The sequence below is a fragment of the Lontra canadensis genome, unplaced genomic scaffold (assembly GCF_010015895.1).
Source record: "Lontra canadensis isolate GAN:19392208 unplaced genomic scaffold, GSC_riverotter_1.0 scaffold53, whole genome shotgun sequence".
NCBI classification, from domain to species: Eukaryota; Metazoa; Chordata; class Mammalia; order Carnivora; family Mustelidae; genus Lontra; species Lontra canadensis.
In genome coordinates, this window is record NW_022631047.1 from 9,337,931 (window position 1) to 9,354,131 (window position 16,201).

General features: G+C 56.5%; 1 protein-coding gene across 3 annotated transcripts; it reads right to left on the minus strand.

Moving 5' to 3' along the window:
* Positions 1–2,185: 2,185 nt before the first annotated feature.
* On the minus strand, positions 2,186–12,682 carry PTPN6 (protein tyrosine phosphatase non-receptor type 6). Of its 3 annotated transcripts, XM_032874704.1 has the most exons (16): positions 12,537–12,678; positions 12,324–12,446; positions 11,893–12,087; positions 9,061–9,250; positions 8,786–8,902; positions 8,566–8,679; positions 8,320–8,416; positions 7,868–7,947; positions 7,547–7,696; positions 5,921–6,052; positions 5,641–5,795; positions 3,554–3,621; positions 3,296–3,447; positions 3,107–3,198; positions 2,592–2,712; positions 2,186–2,378 (listed from the first exon to the last, which is right to left on the minus strand). In XM_032874704.1, exons 1-15 carry the CDS (start codon positions 12,542–12,544, stop codon positions 2,598–2,600), a joined length of 1,788 nt encoding a protein of 595 aa, XP_032730595.1. In that variant the 5' UTR covers positions 12,545–12,678; the 3' UTR covers positions 2,186–2,378; positions 2,592–2,597. The 3 variants fall into 3 exon arrangements, 2 of the variants coding, with proteins under 2 accessions (XP_032730595.1, XP_032730596.1); XR_004384705.1 differs by lacking the exon at positions 3,107–3,198 and having other exon boundaries at positions 12,537–12,682; XM_032874705.1 differs by lacking the exon at positions 8,786–8,902 and having other exon boundaries at positions 12,537–12,681.
* Positions 12,683–16,201: the final 3,519 nt, after the last annotated feature.

Genomic DNA, 16,201 nt, shown 5'->3' on the forward strand with positions numbered 1-16,201 from the left:
GGCCTCCCACCCGGCCCAGGGCCAGAGAGCCCTGAGGTCAGCGAGGGCTCAGCTCGGCGGGGATTGGGTTGTGCCCCTAGCCTGTGCTGGGCATCCCTGCCTGTTGAAGAGAAGGCAGGGCTCAGCGGGGCGCCCCTTGTCCTCAGCCCTAGTGATGGGGAGCCCACCCCTCCGGGAGGCCAGAGCTGGCCAGGAGCACCAGCACGGAGCCTACCCATTACAAACCTCACAGGCGTCCTGAGAGGAGAAACGGCCACTGCTGTGGGGGAGGGGTATGGCAGGAGTGGGGTTCAGTGGGGGCGGGAGGGGTGGGCCGTGCCCCTTCAGGGCAGAGCTGTTCCCGGACCCACCTCAATGCCCTGGGTGCAAGTCCCAGCCCACAGGCAGTTAGCCCTGGGGTGGTTAGAGGGGTGGGACCCGCCTTTCTTTTGTGCAGCTCTAGCCGTTGCTGGGAGAGAAGCCCTGAGGCCCACAGGTGATGCCCCACCCACCCACCCCCAGGAGGCCAAAGGCTCCAGGGCCTATTGTGTGGCCCAATCCAAGCTCTCCTCTCTCTCTCACTCTGTCTCCTTTGTTTGCGTCCTTCTTAACACCGTCCGTACGTAACTGCGGCCCATGGCCCGTTTCTGGGTCTGTCTCCTAGCTCCATGCGATGGGAACTGTCGTGCCCACACCATGCCCCCAGGACGGCTCCAGTGCCTGGGACACACTGGACACCTGGCAACACAGCACATGCCAAAGACAGTGAGGGGGGACTGTCCCTTGGCCTCTCCTGCAACGGGGACCCTCACAGGCTTCACGGGCAAAGAGACGGGCTTTTCCAATCAAGAGAAAGCCTCAGCCCAAGGACAGAATCTCTGGTGGCTCACCCTGGACACAGGACAGGGAGGAGGGGACAAAAATAAAACGGTTGGTCAGGAGCTCAAGGGTGCAGGTGGTGGCTATGGAGAAGGGAGGAGCGAGACGCTCCGCCGGGAGCCCCCAGGAGCCTGCGGAGGGAGGGGCGGGGGCGGTAGGGGCTAGGACTGAGCTCAGAGATCTAGAAGTCAGGGCCAGAGGCGGGCACATGTGTCCATTCAGGGGGACCCCAGCTGTAGCTCCAGGAGCGTGTGCTCTGGAGCCAGATGACCTCACTGCTCAACAGTTCTGTGCCTGCGAGCAAGTCATGGGTGGTCGATCTGTGCCTCAGTTTCCACCGGGGTGCAGTGGAAATCGCACAGCCACCTAGATTGAATGTGCAGTCTTTGAAACAGTGCCCCAACCCATGACAAGTGTGGAATGATTTATCGTTGCCGGTTGCGACCTTCGTCCCTTATCTCAACGATCTTCAGGACCACCCTGTCAGGAGCCGGGCTCCATTTTATTGTATAGATATGTGGGGTTTTTTAAATTTTTATTTATTTATTTGACAGACAGATCATAAGTAGGCAGAGAGGCAGGCAAAGAGAGGGGGGCGGGAAGCAGGCTTCCCGCTGAGCAGACAGCCCAATGCAGGGCTCAATCCCAGGACCCTGGGATCATGACCTGAGCCAAAGGCAGAGGCTTAACCCACTAAGCCACTCGGGTGCCCCAGATATGTATTTTTTTTAATTGAAGTACAGTTGGCACAATGTTATATCAGTTTTGGGTGTACAACATAGTGATCCCACAAGTTGGGACAGCAGGCTATGCTCCCCACAGGTGCAGCCACCACCTGTCACCACGCAACTATTACAACACACAACTATTACGACACCATTGACTGTATTTCCTACACTGTACCTTTTCTTTTTAAGATTTTATTTATTTGTTTGACAGAGATCACAAGTAGGCAAAGAGAGAGGAAGGAAAGCAGGCTCCCCGCTGAGCAGCGAGCCTGATGCGGGACTCGATCCCAAGACCCTGGGATCATGACCTGAGCCGAAGACAGAGGCTTTAACCCACTAAGCCACCGAGGCGCCCCTGCACTGTACCTTTGATCAGTCTCCACGTTAAAGGAGAGACTGAGGAGCCCAGCCCTTGGCCACACTCCTATGTTAAGCAGTGTCCAGAACAGGGTCTGACTGTGAAGGCTGAGCTTTAATGTACGCACGTGTGAAAACACACACACACACACACACACACATGCAGGGCTCCCTGCTCACCTCCCTATTTGTCCCCTTCTGAGCCCCTCCCATCCAAGCATTCAGAATTAGAGACCCCCACACACAGTAATCCTAAGGGCTTTATTTACAAGAGTAAAGGGCCCCAGCACCGCCTGAGGCCTTGCTGGGCTATATACAAGTCAGGAAGAGGGAAGTAGGGACGCATCCATTTAAATTACAATAGAATGGGGGCGGGCTCCTAGGTTCCTGCTGTGGCTTGGTCCACGGAGGCCTCTGTGGGGATCAGGCCTGAGGCTGCAGAGAGAAGGGAGTAAGAGGGTGCCTGGAACCCAGAAGGGGTACAAGAAGGGTCTGGAAAGGCTGGGAAGCACAGGGTGAGGTAGTTGCCACCCCATCCCACCAGGGGAAAGCACTGGATCCAGGGAACACTGGGAGCAGGGCAGGCAGGAGCCCGAAGTTTGGGGGTTGGGGGAGTGGGACAGGGAGGGTGGGTGGTGGGGAGCGTACCCTGGCTCACTTCCTCTTAAGGGAACCCTTGCTCTTCTCCTTGTCTGCCGACCGCTGCTTCTTCACCTTCTCCTCCTTCTTGTTCTTACTGTGCAAGTTCTCATATACGTCCTCCTTGTGTCTGCAGGTGTGGTGGGCAAGTGTGTGGGGGCAGTTGGCACAGGTCAGGAGACAGGGCCGGTGCCCCAGCACCAGCAACCCCCTCTCTCCCCCCATTTCACAGATGAACAAACTGAGGCCAGGAGAGAGGAGAGCATGTCACAGTCCTTTCACTAGACCAGAAGCTCCCTGCGGGGAGCGGCTACATCTCCCACATTAGTAACACCACCGGTGCCCAGCACAGGCCCCACAGAGAGGGCACTCGAGAAATACTTGTTCACACAGGTAGGAAGAGCCAAGCTGGAACTTGAACCCAGGCCTCCCTAACAGTGGCCCCTGTGGTCTCTGGAAAGGGAAGGCCAGGCAGGGAGGAGGGACGGGCAGCTGAGGGGAGGTGGCAGGCAGGGGTCACTCACTTGGAGGAGGTGCGGGAGGCCTTGGCATGGGCATTCTTCATGGCTGGGGGGTAGGTGATGTTCCCGTACTCTGACTCCCGGCCCTTCTGGGACTGTGGGCAGAGGTGGGGTGGAAGGGCCATGGTCCCAGCAGCATACGGCGAGACCCGCAACCCCCCAGCGCCCTACCAGGCTCTGCTCTGCACCCACCTGCATGACCTCCAGCTTCTTCTTGGTAGTTTCAATGAACTGGGCGATGGCCACATAGATGAACTTGTACTGTGCCTCCGTCTGCACCATGCCCGAGCGCTGAGCCCGCACCATCTGGATGGTCTTCTGGATGTCAATGTCACAGTCCAACCCTGGGAAGGCATGGCAGTTGGACCCCAGGCCCAGAAAGGGGTGGACACCGAGGGGCTGCTCACCCAGCCCCCTCCCCCACCTGCATCCCCCACAAGTCACCCTCACCCTTGGTGGAGATGCTCTCCATGAGCATGTCGATGACAATGATGGTGCCCGTGCGGCCAATGCCTGCGCTGGGGAGGGAAGGGGGTGCCATCAGAGGCCCAGGCCACGCCTCCCTGGGAAAGGGGAGCCCCAGCATTCAGCTCTGGCAGAAACAGAGGCTCCAGCGAGAGGAGGTGACATGTCCAGGGTCACCAGGCACACTAGACAGAGGTAGAAGCTTGCCGGCTTGTGCACCTGTGCTCAGCGCTTCAGCCCAGGGATCTGTGGGCGGGCCTGGCTCTCGAGTGCCCCCAGGCTGGATCCCACCCCCTCCCCCACGCCGCTCCCCCTTTCCTTCTTCCCAGCACCTCACTCCCCTACTTCCTGCTTCACTTCCTCATTGCTGGCTGGGGGCTACTCCCTACTCTGGAAGATCTAGGACCCCCCAGCCCCACCAGCATCCTGCCTGCCCCCCCAGGCACTCTGGGCTTCCCCCAGCTCTCTCCCAAACCCTTGGCCTGAATGAGGCCTTCCCTGCCAAGCCCCCCCCCCCCAAACCATTCAAAAGTTTTATTTAGAGCTTTTAAGAGGGTTTTGTTCCTTCAGACCCTGAGGACAGGGAAAGGGCAGCCTTCCAGGCAGTAGGGCACAAAGAGGGCTGGGGTGAGGAGATGGGGAGGTGTGGAGGCCCTGTGAGGCATGAGGTCTCCCTTCTTTCCTCACCCTCTGCCACATCCTGGGGCACACAGGTCCCGGGAACCTCAGGATCCCTCAGAGACCCCAGTCCTGCCTCTTGGCAGAGCTGCCAGGCTCATGGCCTGAGTCGCACTAATTTCAAACCCAGATTGTCAAAAATAACCCCCCCTTACCCACTTCCTTCCTGTAACATCTAAATAAAGGCCATGGGGATTTCAAGAAGTAGTAGGGGAGTAGAAGGAGGGTCCTTCTTAATGATGGGCCTACCCCTGCCTGCAGAGCAGAGTCCCTTAGATGACAGGCAGGGGGCACCCCCAGATTCAGCCCACCCAGCCCTGCCCCAGGACTAAAGTCACTGGTGGGAAGAAGGAAGATGCGTGAGGCCCACTGGAGGGAGTGGGAAGGGAAGTAGATGAAACAGGCTCCTGTTTCCCCATTCCCTGCCTGATGTGTTATTAAACCATCAATAGCTCCCATTTCTGGAGAGATGACTGCATTTCAGACACAGGGACAGGGTCTCAGTGAATCCTCACAGCAAGCACAGGAGATCCTGAATTTACAGATGAGGAATCTGAGGGTCAGAGAAGTGAAGTAATTTGTCTGCAATCACACAGCCAGTGAGCATAACAGCAGGAGTTTAAACCTACTGGTCTCTGTCCAGGAACCTGCACCCGCAGGGTCCCATCGACCCAGACCAGGCCAGCTGGGTAGGCCCATCTCCAGGACTCTAACCCTCAGAACTGAGGGGCCCCCCACTCCTCCTTGCTGCCCACCCCCCCCACCTAGCAGGAACAGGGGCTCCTGATCATGAACTTGATGGAGCTAGTAATGCAGCTGCCGCTCTGGGAAAACATCTCCCATCCCTGCACCACCCTGGAGGCCGAGCTAGACTCCCTAGCTGGGAAGGCGGTGAGAGAGAAGAAGGCTAAGCACCCCCAGGGCTACAGATTCAGAGAAAGAAAACGTAAGGAGCCACACTGACCCCAGATGGAAGGTGCCAGGGCCAAGAAGAAATACAGGCTGAGTAAGCCCGTGTGAGAAAGCAGGAGCGCCCGGGACCTAGGTCTGTTGTGAGCACCCGCACAGACTCTCCCACGGGCTGGCTGGCAAGTCGCCTGGGTGTTTGCTCATCTGTATTCAGGAAGGTTGGGGGAGGGGGCCCATGCAGTTAAGTCTCTACAGAAGCCACCGGCCCCCCACCCCAGGCAGAGGCTCCATCAGCAAGGTTGCTACAAGCTAAGTTTCTGCCTTGGGTCTGGAGCCATCCAGGAGCCCGGAGGCAGCTGGGATCAGGGGGAGCACTGAATGCATGAACGGGAAATGATCATTTACAAGAGCACATGGCCCTCAGTCCCCAGTATTTCCCAGCCAACGATTCTTTTGATTACTACTGCTAACCTCATTATTCTCACCTGCAGTGTACAATGATGGGTCCTGCTTGAGGCAGACTTTCCTGGCGCTGGTTGATCTGGTCCAGGAAGCTGAGGACACCCCCAGGCTCACTGGGGACCCCATGGTCAGGCCAGCTCAGGTACTGGTAGTGCCAGATCTCTCGAACCAGGTCCCCCTGGGCAGAGCGCATGGGGCCAGTGCCCTCTGTTCCCACATGTCGCCCCATCCCCCACCCCAGCGGGCTAGAGCAGATCCAAGGAGGGTGTCTTGGGGAGCGAGGTGGGGCTAGAGGACACTCACATTCTCCAGCGGGGAGACATGTAAGGTCCGGAGCTTGTACTCCGCTGTGTCGTGTTCCCTGCAGTTGGTGACCACATAGGGTCCGTAGACGCGCTGTGTGCCCACCTCTGGCCAGTATGGGACACACTTGTTCTGCAAAGGGAGGGTGGAGGTGAGGTTGTTCAGGGGCCTGTTCCAGGCCCTTTTCAAGGTCCTGTGTCCCCAGTGCTGGCCCAATCAGCTGGATGAATGGATGAACTGGCCTAGAATCCTCGGTGGATCTGGTCCTGGCTTAGCCACCCGCAGGTGGTGAGACCTGACAAACCCCTTGACCTTACAGTTCACTCAGTAAGCACGGGCTGGTGCAGCCCGGCCCACAACGAAGACAAAGACACAGCCTATGCCCCTGCGCCTCCACCATCCACAGAGAGACAGGCGAGCAGGGGAAACAGAGCCACTGGGGAGCACGGCAGAAAGGGAGAGACTAATCCTCCCTCTAGATTATGGAGGAAATCAGAGGTGGCTTCACAGAGGAGGGAGCGTTTGAGCCAGGGGTTCAAAAACAAGGAGTCTGTCAGGCAGAGATAGTGCAGAGAGAGGAAGTCCTTTCCTAGCAGAAAGTGCGCTCCTGCGAAGGCGTGGGAACCTGAGGCAGGCAGTTGCAGGGAAGCCACCAAGCCTTGAGGGCCGGCTCTTAGAGTGGGACTGGATCCTGAAGACAACTGGGAGCCACAGGAAGATTCTCAGAGAAGGCACAACCTGACATAGTGTGTGTGCTCTGAGGGGGACCCCTCTGACTCCAGGGGAGACATGCTGTCAATGGGGGCAGCCTGCAGGGAGGGAGTCCGGGCTGGGCAGGGGGGGAGGGGGAGGGGCAGACTCCAGAGACTTAGGAGGCAGAGAGGACAGGAGGGCTGTTGCTAGGATGGGGACAGGTAGGAAGGGGCATGTTGCTTTGAGACACTTTAAGGAAGAAAGCCTATTTAAAACCTGGGTCTGGGGGCGCCTGGGCAGCTCAGTCTGTCAAGCATTTGACTTTGGCTCAGGTCATGATCTCAGGATCCTGGGATCCAGCCAGGCATTGCATCAGGCTTGGAGCTGAGCGGCGAGTCTGCGCTTCCCTCTGCCCCTCCGCCCAGCCCCACTCACATGCTTTCTCTCTGTGTCAAATAAATAAAATCTCTAAAAAAATTTTTTTAAGGTTTTATTTATTCATTTGAGAGAGAGAGAGAGCATGAGCGCGAGAGGAGGAAGAGCAGAGGGGGAGGGAGAAACAGGCTCACACCTGAGCAGGGAGGTGGATGCAGGGCTGATCCCAGGACCCCAGGATCATGACCTGAGCCAAAGGCAGATGCTTAACTGACTGAGCTGCCCAGGTGCCCCTAAATAAAATCTTTTAAAAAATAATTAAAAAAATAAAACCTGGGTCTGGTGGTCAGGAGAGCCCCAGGTTGGAAGCAGGGATCTGGGAGACAGTGTGTACCCAAGATGGTCTCTATGCCTCAGTTTCCCAACAAGGGCTGGACCTTGCCCTCTGAAGTTCCTTTCTGCCCTGGCACCTGGATTCTCTTTGGTTTCATGGTGATGGGTGTTATACCCTGGGAAGGAGGGCTGTGGGGGGTCGGGGCACATGGGACTCAGCCTTACCCGGCCCTTCTCCACCTCTCGGGTGGTCATGACGATGACGCGTGTGTTCTCCTGCCATACCATCTGCCAGAAGTCATTGACCGTGGCTTCCAGGCAGCCCTGGCTGGCGATGTAGGTCTTAGTGTTCTCATCGGGGCCTAGCAGCTGATTCTGGAAGCAAGTGTAGAGAGCTGCACCCCAGGCCTGTGGGCCCCCACATCCCCACCCCCCTCACCACCTAACTTGTTGGCTGTGCCTACGTGACTCTGGATCCAGTGCCCCTGTGAATGGGGAATCCCCAGGGCCCAGGCTCTCCTCCCTCGACGAGCAGGTACCACCAACCTTGACATAGTTGGCATTGATGTAGTCGGACCCAGGGATGTTACTGTCGCGTCCCTGCAGGATCACTCGGGTATGGTCAACTGGGAGTGGGCGGGGACGAAACGAGATGGGCCTGGGTCAGCCAGGCACTCACCAGTCCCTGGGCTCACAGGCCATTCTTGTCTCTGAGGCCAGGAGGCTGTGGGCAGTGCTCTGACAGTGGGGAGTTGGGGGGCAGGGATGAAGGTTTCAGAAGAAGGAGGATGGTGGACATGGGGTGTGGGGAGGCTCCACTGCGTGGGGCAGATGCTTTCTGGAGGAGGGGAGGCTGGGTGAGGAGGTGGACCCTCCTCGAGCTGGGGGTAGAGACTGTATGAGATGGGGGGAGGTTGGCTCAGGGAAGGGGAATCTCCTGGGTGACACTGCCTGGGAAGGGGGAGGGATGGAGGCTGCCCCAGGGGTAGGGTACTCACACGGGAGAATGTTCTTGTAACGGTTCTTGCTCTTGTTCTCTGGCCTCTGCCCTTCTAGCCGCTGGTGCAAGTTCTTTACCTCCTGCTTCTGCAGACTCTGAGGGGCGAGAGGAGGAAGTAAAGTGCTGGCCCCTGGAGGGACATCCACGCCCGGAGGGAGGGTGAGGCAGACCAGTGTAAGGGGTGGGGAGAGAGGGCATGGGATCTGGACCCCACACCAGTCACTCTGATGGCCCCACCATGCACCTCAAACTCTTCCCAGAAGCCAGCTTTGGCTGTGTCCTCCGACTCCTGCTTCTTGTTGAGTTCCAACACCCGATTTTCAATGTCTGCGGCATTCACCCGAGTGGCATAGTATGGCTGGGCAGGGAGGGGCAAGAAGTCAGCGACTCGAGATCCCAAAAGCTTCTGGGTCTGCGGGATCACTCAGGAAGGGGAAGGAGGCAGCCAGGCCCGCCCCTCTCACCTGCCGCAGGTAGACAAAGGCCCCCGAGGCCTCCTCGATCCCTGTCTTCTTGAAATGCTCCACCAGGTCTGTGAGACTGTCGAAGGTCTCTGAACCACCCACAGTGTACCGTCCACCCTGAGGGATGCCAAGTCAGGCCATTCTGCACGATCTGAGTCTCCGTCCCTGGACCCCAGCCTTGGACTGAAACCCAGGCTGACCCACGCCACCACCCCTGCTCTGGGTATAGACAGGAGCCCTGGCAGGAGGCCCTATCAAATGCTTGGCTGCCTTACCTCACACATGACCTTGATATGAGTGACTCTGAGCGGGGAGCCTGGGCCAGTCTTGGGCTGGTCGCTGAGCACAGATAGTACAAAATCCCCAGGCTGGCTGAGACTCTCGCGCACAAGGAATGTCCAGGGCTCCCCCTTGGCCTGCAGCAGTGTCTCTGCCTGCCCCCCAGACATGTGACCATGGTACCACCTAGAGAAGGCAACATAGGGGAAGGGACACCTAAGCTCAGGGGCAGACACTGAGCAGAGATGTTCACAGAGAGGGACAGGGACAGGCACTGTGCTAGATGCTTTCAAATCCACCACGATATTTTTTTAAAAATATCTTTTTAAAGTCATCTCTGCACCCACCGTGGGGCTCAAACTTACAACCCCAAGATCAAGAGTGGCATGCTCCTCCAAATGAGCCAGCCAGGTGCCTCTCAGATCCACCACGATGTTTAGGTCCATTGCTCTCACAAAAATGCTGAGAGGTAGGTACCATCCCATTGTACAGATGAGGAACCTGAAGCTTATGGATCACACCGGCCGAAGGCCCTGAGCTGATAGGGAAGCCTTGGGAGTTCTAACCAGGCCTGCCTCTGAGAGCATAAGACAGAGGCAGAAAGGCAGGCTATACCCAGAAGGACTGTAGGGGAGAAACCAAGGAAGGGTCTCAGGAAAGCCAGGGCTGCACTAGGAAAAGAGGAGGGAGACCAAGACAAACACAGAGGCCAAACCACAGAGAGCAATGGAGATGGGAGTCACGAGGGAGTCACAATGGGGACAACTCCCCCTGGGTACCAGGGAAGACAGACAACCCTGGGGGTCGGGGGATGGGAAACAGTGGGGGGGGGGCTCTGGGGTAGACCAGAGATGGAGATGAGGCTGGGGCTTGGAGGGGCTCAGAAGGGCAGAAAGCAGAACTAGGACCTTTCCCCGAAGCACACCCCCTTCCCAGGAGGAAACTGTAGCCCCACAATGCCCAGCCCCACAGGAAACCACGTGATGGAAAAAACACAAAACTCCTTCTGGGGAGAGAGTGAGAAGTGAGGGTGTGAGGTTTCCTCAGCCCAGGGACCAGGGGAGGGGGCATTTTCCAACCGCAGGGATGGGGGGAGGTAGGAGGGGCCGGTCTGTCTGGCCCCAGCTCACTCTTGCCCTGTCCAGAAGCAGCACCTGGTGGGTGGGGGAGGTCACCCCATCCCACCACTCAGGGATAGACCAGAGGTCCCCCCACCCCCACCCCACAATGGGGAGGGGGATGACCCTAGTCTCCCTGGCCCAGGATGAGGAAGTTTCCATGCAAATATCAGGCTGACCACAAGCAGAGAGCTAGCCATTGGCGGGACAAATGCAAATTTCCTCTGAGGAGGAGGGGCAGCGACTAGGGCAAGGAACACAAAGGGAGGTATGGAGAAAGACTCCCACACAAAATCCCAGGGTCAGGGGTGAGCCGGGCATCCTGGCTTCCTGGCCTGGGGAACCAAAATGGCCTCTTAGAGTCAGCTAAGCCTTCACCGCTACCTCAATCCTTCCCTCTCCCCCAGCCGCCAGCTCTGTCCTTCTCCTGCTTCTCCGGGCCTCAGGTTCCCCCTGGGCGGTGGGGGGTCTGCCCAGCTTCTCCTTCCCTCTTCAGCTCCATCCATTCCTGCTCCTCCTCTAGGGCCTCCATCAACCCACCCTGTAGCAGGGCAGATGCTGACTTTGGGCAAAGAGGAAGAGAGGACACGAAGAGTTTAAGAGGGCCTGGGTGGCAAACCCCCATGAGTGTGGTAGGCCGGGCAGAGGAAAAGGGCAAGAGGGAGAGGATACCAAGCAAGGACCAAGAAGGGCCACCATGAACAAAGTCACCCATGCCTGGGCCTCACTCCTCAAAGAGGTGGCTTCAAAGGGAATGGATCCACGGCTTCATGCTGGCTTGGAGAGTGGCATCCAGCAGCCACGAGGTCCTTACCTCAGCCTCACCCAGTTCCAACTTTTAACCAGTGACTGGAATAAAGATGTGAGTTGAGTGGCGTGCCTCTCAGATAGACTGAAACCTGGCAGAACCCAGGGTCACCATCATGACAACAATCAACACACACATACAGGATAAGGCAAGTTGCCTTGGCCCCAGGAAGGTGAAAAACAATGGCCCTGGAATTATTCGGCTGCCCTTCACTTTGATGGAGCCGTCTTTGGGACACAGCCACTAAAAGAAGCCACCGTGTGATCCTGAGGGTCCGGGTCCCCCACCCCCACCCATGCTATAGGAGACCATACGTGCTGCGGCCTGCCCAGTCCTGGGGACCACGTCTTTGGAGAGGGACAGGAGGGAGGAGGGCAACGCCTTGAGTATTACCTGGTGCCCAGGTACCAGGCCCCTTGCACGCGCAACCCTGTCACACAGTTTTCCACTGCTCCGTGTTCTGGTCAAGGGACTGGTCAAGCCTCATGGAGCCCCCACAAGCAGACCCATCATCACTGCACTGCTCAGACAAGACATTAAATGTCCTCCTGTACAAGTCCCTGTGCCCCTCCTCAACAGCCTCTCAGTGAGAGACCATTTACAGCCAGGCAGATTCAGCTCCATAGAAGGAAGAAGAGCTTTCTAACAACAGAGCTAGCCTACTACCAGATGCAGCCACTAGGCCTCTGCATCCCCAGGAGGGCCTGGGGCACCAGCCGACTGGGACCCTGAAGAAGGGCAAGGCCATGGCCCCTGCTTTCTCAGGGGGTTGAGGGAAAGGGGTGGGAGGTCCGTCCCCTGAGACACAGGCCCAGGATCACGTGGAAGAAAGGGGCCTGCAGAGCACTGGGAAGGCAGTGGGGGCGGCCCTAGCAGTGGGAGTGGGCCAGCAAGTCCCTCACCTCTCGCTGGTGGGGTCGGAGCAATTCAGCGGGTACTTGAGGTGGATGATGGTGCCGTCTCGGTCCTGCAGGACACCCTGCTGCTGGGTGTAGTACTCCACCAGCTCTGTCAGCGTCGCGAACTTCTCCCCTCCATACAGATCATAGAAATCGCCAGAGTTCTGGATCCGAATATGGGTCACCTGATCCCCCACCCTGCGGGGCACCCAGTGGTGAGGCCAGCGGGTGCAAGAGTAGAGGTGGGGACATAGGGGGGATGGGCTGGGGCGCACACACACACGCACACAGAGGGATGGGATGGGCACAGACAGACACAGGGGTGGGGGACACATCAGTGCTGGAGTGGGGGGCCGGGGGAGCAGGCACTGCCACGAGGGAACCAGGAATGAGGTGCCGAAACACTTGTCCAGGCTGGCATGGAGGGCCCTTACCTGACGGAGAGGGAGAAGTCCCCCTGGTTCTTGCGACTAGGCCGAGCCAGGAAGCTCCCGTGGACTCCGCGGCCCTTCAGCAGGGTCTCGGCGTCCAGCCCGCTGAGGTCTCGGTGAAACCACCTGCAGGCCCCCCCGAGGAGCAGTGAGGAGACGGCCCTCTGGCCGCAGGGCGCCTCTGCCTCCCACGTCCCGTGGGTCCCAGGACCTCACCTCACCATCCTGGGGGTGCAGGGAGTGAGGTGAGCAGGGCAGTCCCGGCAGGCCGAGCACTCTGGGGCTAATGGCTCAGTGCAGCTTGGCTTGGAGCGCCCAGGCCACCTCACAGCCCTGGCCTCCTGTCCTGGTGCTGGGGCTGCCACTCCACAGCCTGGGGGCAGCCAGCAGGGCGGGGACAGGAAGGGGCGCGGCCGACCCCTTGGGGGAACTCACTGTACTTCTCGTTTTAGAGCAGAGCAGAAGAGACTGCAAAGCAGGGTGGCAGTGGGGGTTGGGGATGGGGCCCACTTCCCACACATCTGCCATCGGATTCCGGCAGCATGGCACTCCCAAGCGTGACGACACACGGAATATGGACACAAATGTGCCTTGCGCCCTACTGGTGAAGGCCGTGCTTCATAAATGTGAACCCACACGGTCACACGCCATCTCTTCTTCCCCTGCCCTGGTCCACACTCCACACTCATGATGACGGTGACAGTGACAAGTCTCATTTCATGGAGTCTCACTCCATGCCAGGCACTGTGCTATGATGTCACTGACGTGCCTTAGCCGATTTATTCCTCACAAGAGCTCTGCGAAGCGGGTGCTTCTTTCTCTCTCTTCTACGGACAAGGAACCTGACGCTCAGAGAATGTAGGGAACTTGCCCGGAGCTGGCCGTTCTGTACGTGGCAGCTCTGGGATGTCACCCACACACTGGTTCCCAAAGCCCGTGATTTTAGCTACTGTGTGCTGGCCCTGGGGGCTTCCAAAAACAGAGGCTGGGAGCTCAGGGCCACTGGGGGTTGCAGGGAAGGGGAGATTTTCTTTTTTTTTTTTTTTTTTAAGATTTTATTTATTTATTTGACAGAGATTACAAGTAGACAGAGAGGCAGGCAGAGAGAGAGGGAGGGAAGCAGGCTCCCTGCCGAGAAAAGAGTCCGATGTGGGACTCAATCCCAGGACCCTGGGATCACGACCTGAGCCGAAGGCAGAGGCTTTAACCCACCGAGCCAGGCACCCCAAGAGGAGACTTTCTAACAGCCAAGGCCAAGCAGGTGCTTACAAACCATACAAAGGTGCTCTCACCTCCCACGACACAGATATCTGGAAGAGCCGCTGGGACAGAGGGACGGACAAAATGACCCCCACACAGCTGTCAGACTCACACCTTTTCTACTTCTTGTCCCAAGTTTTTGTCCCACCGTGCCCTAGCCAGGCAGTGGAGCCAAGGAACAGAACTCGAGGGGATGCAGCTCTAGGGAAGCAGGCAGGGAGTAGAGCTGCCAGCCCCCTCGGTGTGGTCCACCCTGTGCCTGAGCCATAGGCTCTCCTCCAGGGGCCTGCTCTGAATCAGCCAGAGCTCAGGACTCTGACCAGGGGCCTGTTCCCTGGGGGCTAGGGACTGAGGTCCCTGCCGTGGCTCATATTCTCGGGGCTGGTTGACCTTAAGAGCCCTACACACCAGAAGCTTGTGATGCTCCCCGTGTGTAATTCCTCATACAAACACAAACACTACCAAACCAAAACAAGAGAAAAGCAACCCAACCAAGGATACACAGAAAGCTCGAATCAGTGGCCTCCCCCCACCAGGGAAAGAGACTAAGTGGCTGGGGGAGAGATCTGGGAGTGACATTTACTTCTCCCTTATACCTGTTTTATGTTTTTTGTTTTTTAAGATTTTATTTATTTATTTGTCAGAGAGAGAGAGAGCACGAGCATGGGGAGTGGCAGAGGGAGAGGGAGAAGCAGGCTCTCCGATGAGCAGGGAGCCCGATGCAGGACTCGGTCCCAGGACCCTGGGATTATGACCTGAGCTGAAGGCAGACACTTAACCGACTGAGCCACCCAGGCATCCCTATATCTGTTCTTTTTTTAAATTAGAGTTGACACCCAACATGACATTAGTTTCAGATGTACAACATAGTGATTCAACAAGTCTACGTGGTATGCCACAGCTCACCATGGCACAACTACCACCTGTCACCATCAACATTATTACAATACCACTGGCAAGGGGCGCCTGGGTGGCTCAGTCGGTTAAGTATCTGCCTTCACCTCAGGTCATGATCCCAGGGTCCTGGGATAGAGCCCCAAAGTGGGCTCCCTGCTCAGCAGGGAGCCTGCTTCTCCCTCTCCCTCTTCCCCCTGCTCATGCTCTCACTCTCTGTCTCTCTCAAATAAATAAATATATATATATAAATAAACAAATAAAAAAATAAAAATAATAATCTTTTTAAATTTTTTTTTTAAATACCACTATCTTCCCTACACCATGCCTTTCATCCCCATGGTTCATTCACTCCATAGCTGGACGTCTGTACCTCCCACTCGCCTTCACCCATTTTGCCCCTCTCCCACCCACCTCCCCTCTAGCAAACCATCAGTTTATTCTCTGTGTTTACGCATCTGTTTCTGACTTTTGTTCATATAGTAACCCCTCAATCCATCCCTGTTGTCAAAAATTGCAAGATCTTATTCTTTTTACGGCTGAGTAATATTCCATTGTATATGTACCCCACATCTTCCTTATCTATTGATCTGTCAATGGACACTTAGGTTGCTTCCTTATCTTGGCTACTGTAAATAATGCTGCGATGAGATAGGGGTGACTCTATCTTTTTGAATTACTGTTTCCATTTTCTTCAGGTAAATACCCAGTAGCGGAATTCCTGGATCACCTGAGGAAGCTCCATTCTGGTTTCCACAGTGGCTGGGCCAGCTGACGTTCCCACCATCACCTTTCTTTGCATCCTCACCAACACTTGTTATTTCTTATCTTTCTGATTCTAACCATCCTGACCAACGGGAGGTGCTATCTCAGGGGGTCTGATTTGCATTTCCCTGAGGATGAGCGATGTTGAGCATCCGTGTCTGTTGGCCATGTGGATGTCTTCCTTCCCCCATATCCCTTTTTGAAAGTTGTCGCATGGGTATGTATTTCCTTTAATGAAAATAAAGAAATTGCCTGGGAGATGGCAATTTGTAGGAAACAGCTGGGAACGCTGGCTGGTGTGTGCACAGGTGGATGAGACGTGATGTTCATCAGGCCGTATGTTTAATTCAGGTTAAGTGCTCACGGTAAGCATTCATGCACATTACGTATGCTATCACCTCAATAAAAAATAAGGCAAAATAATAACCGAGTGTTAAAGCTCAACTAAAGTCTCTATTTCCTATGATGACTACTTTATTACTTTTTCAAATATCAAACATCAATTCTCCATACACACACACACCCCAGAAATGGATTCTCCCCCTCCTTCCCTTTGGTACCTGGGAAGCTTGGTCTGTTTATTGGATGACTTAACCCTGACTACCCTTTCCATCTTGGATTTTGAGCCCCACTGAAAGACCACGAATTCCCTCCCAGAGCTATAGGGGCAGAAAGAGGAGCTACATAGCGGGATCCACCCCAGGGGGTCCACAGCCTGGCCCCTCCCTTCGGGAGTTCAAAGGCTGACACAACACCAGAGTGCAGAGTACGCATCCAATAAATAAGCTCATCAATGGCCATGCACAGGCGTGATCAGCTTCCGGTCCTGCACACGCACACCCTGCTTGTCATACACAGATGAGTACACACGCACACGCATACACAGGCCCACTACACACACCTCACCATCCACATCCATCTACACGTGTCCCTGGCCCAGGGCAGACACCCACACGCAGACA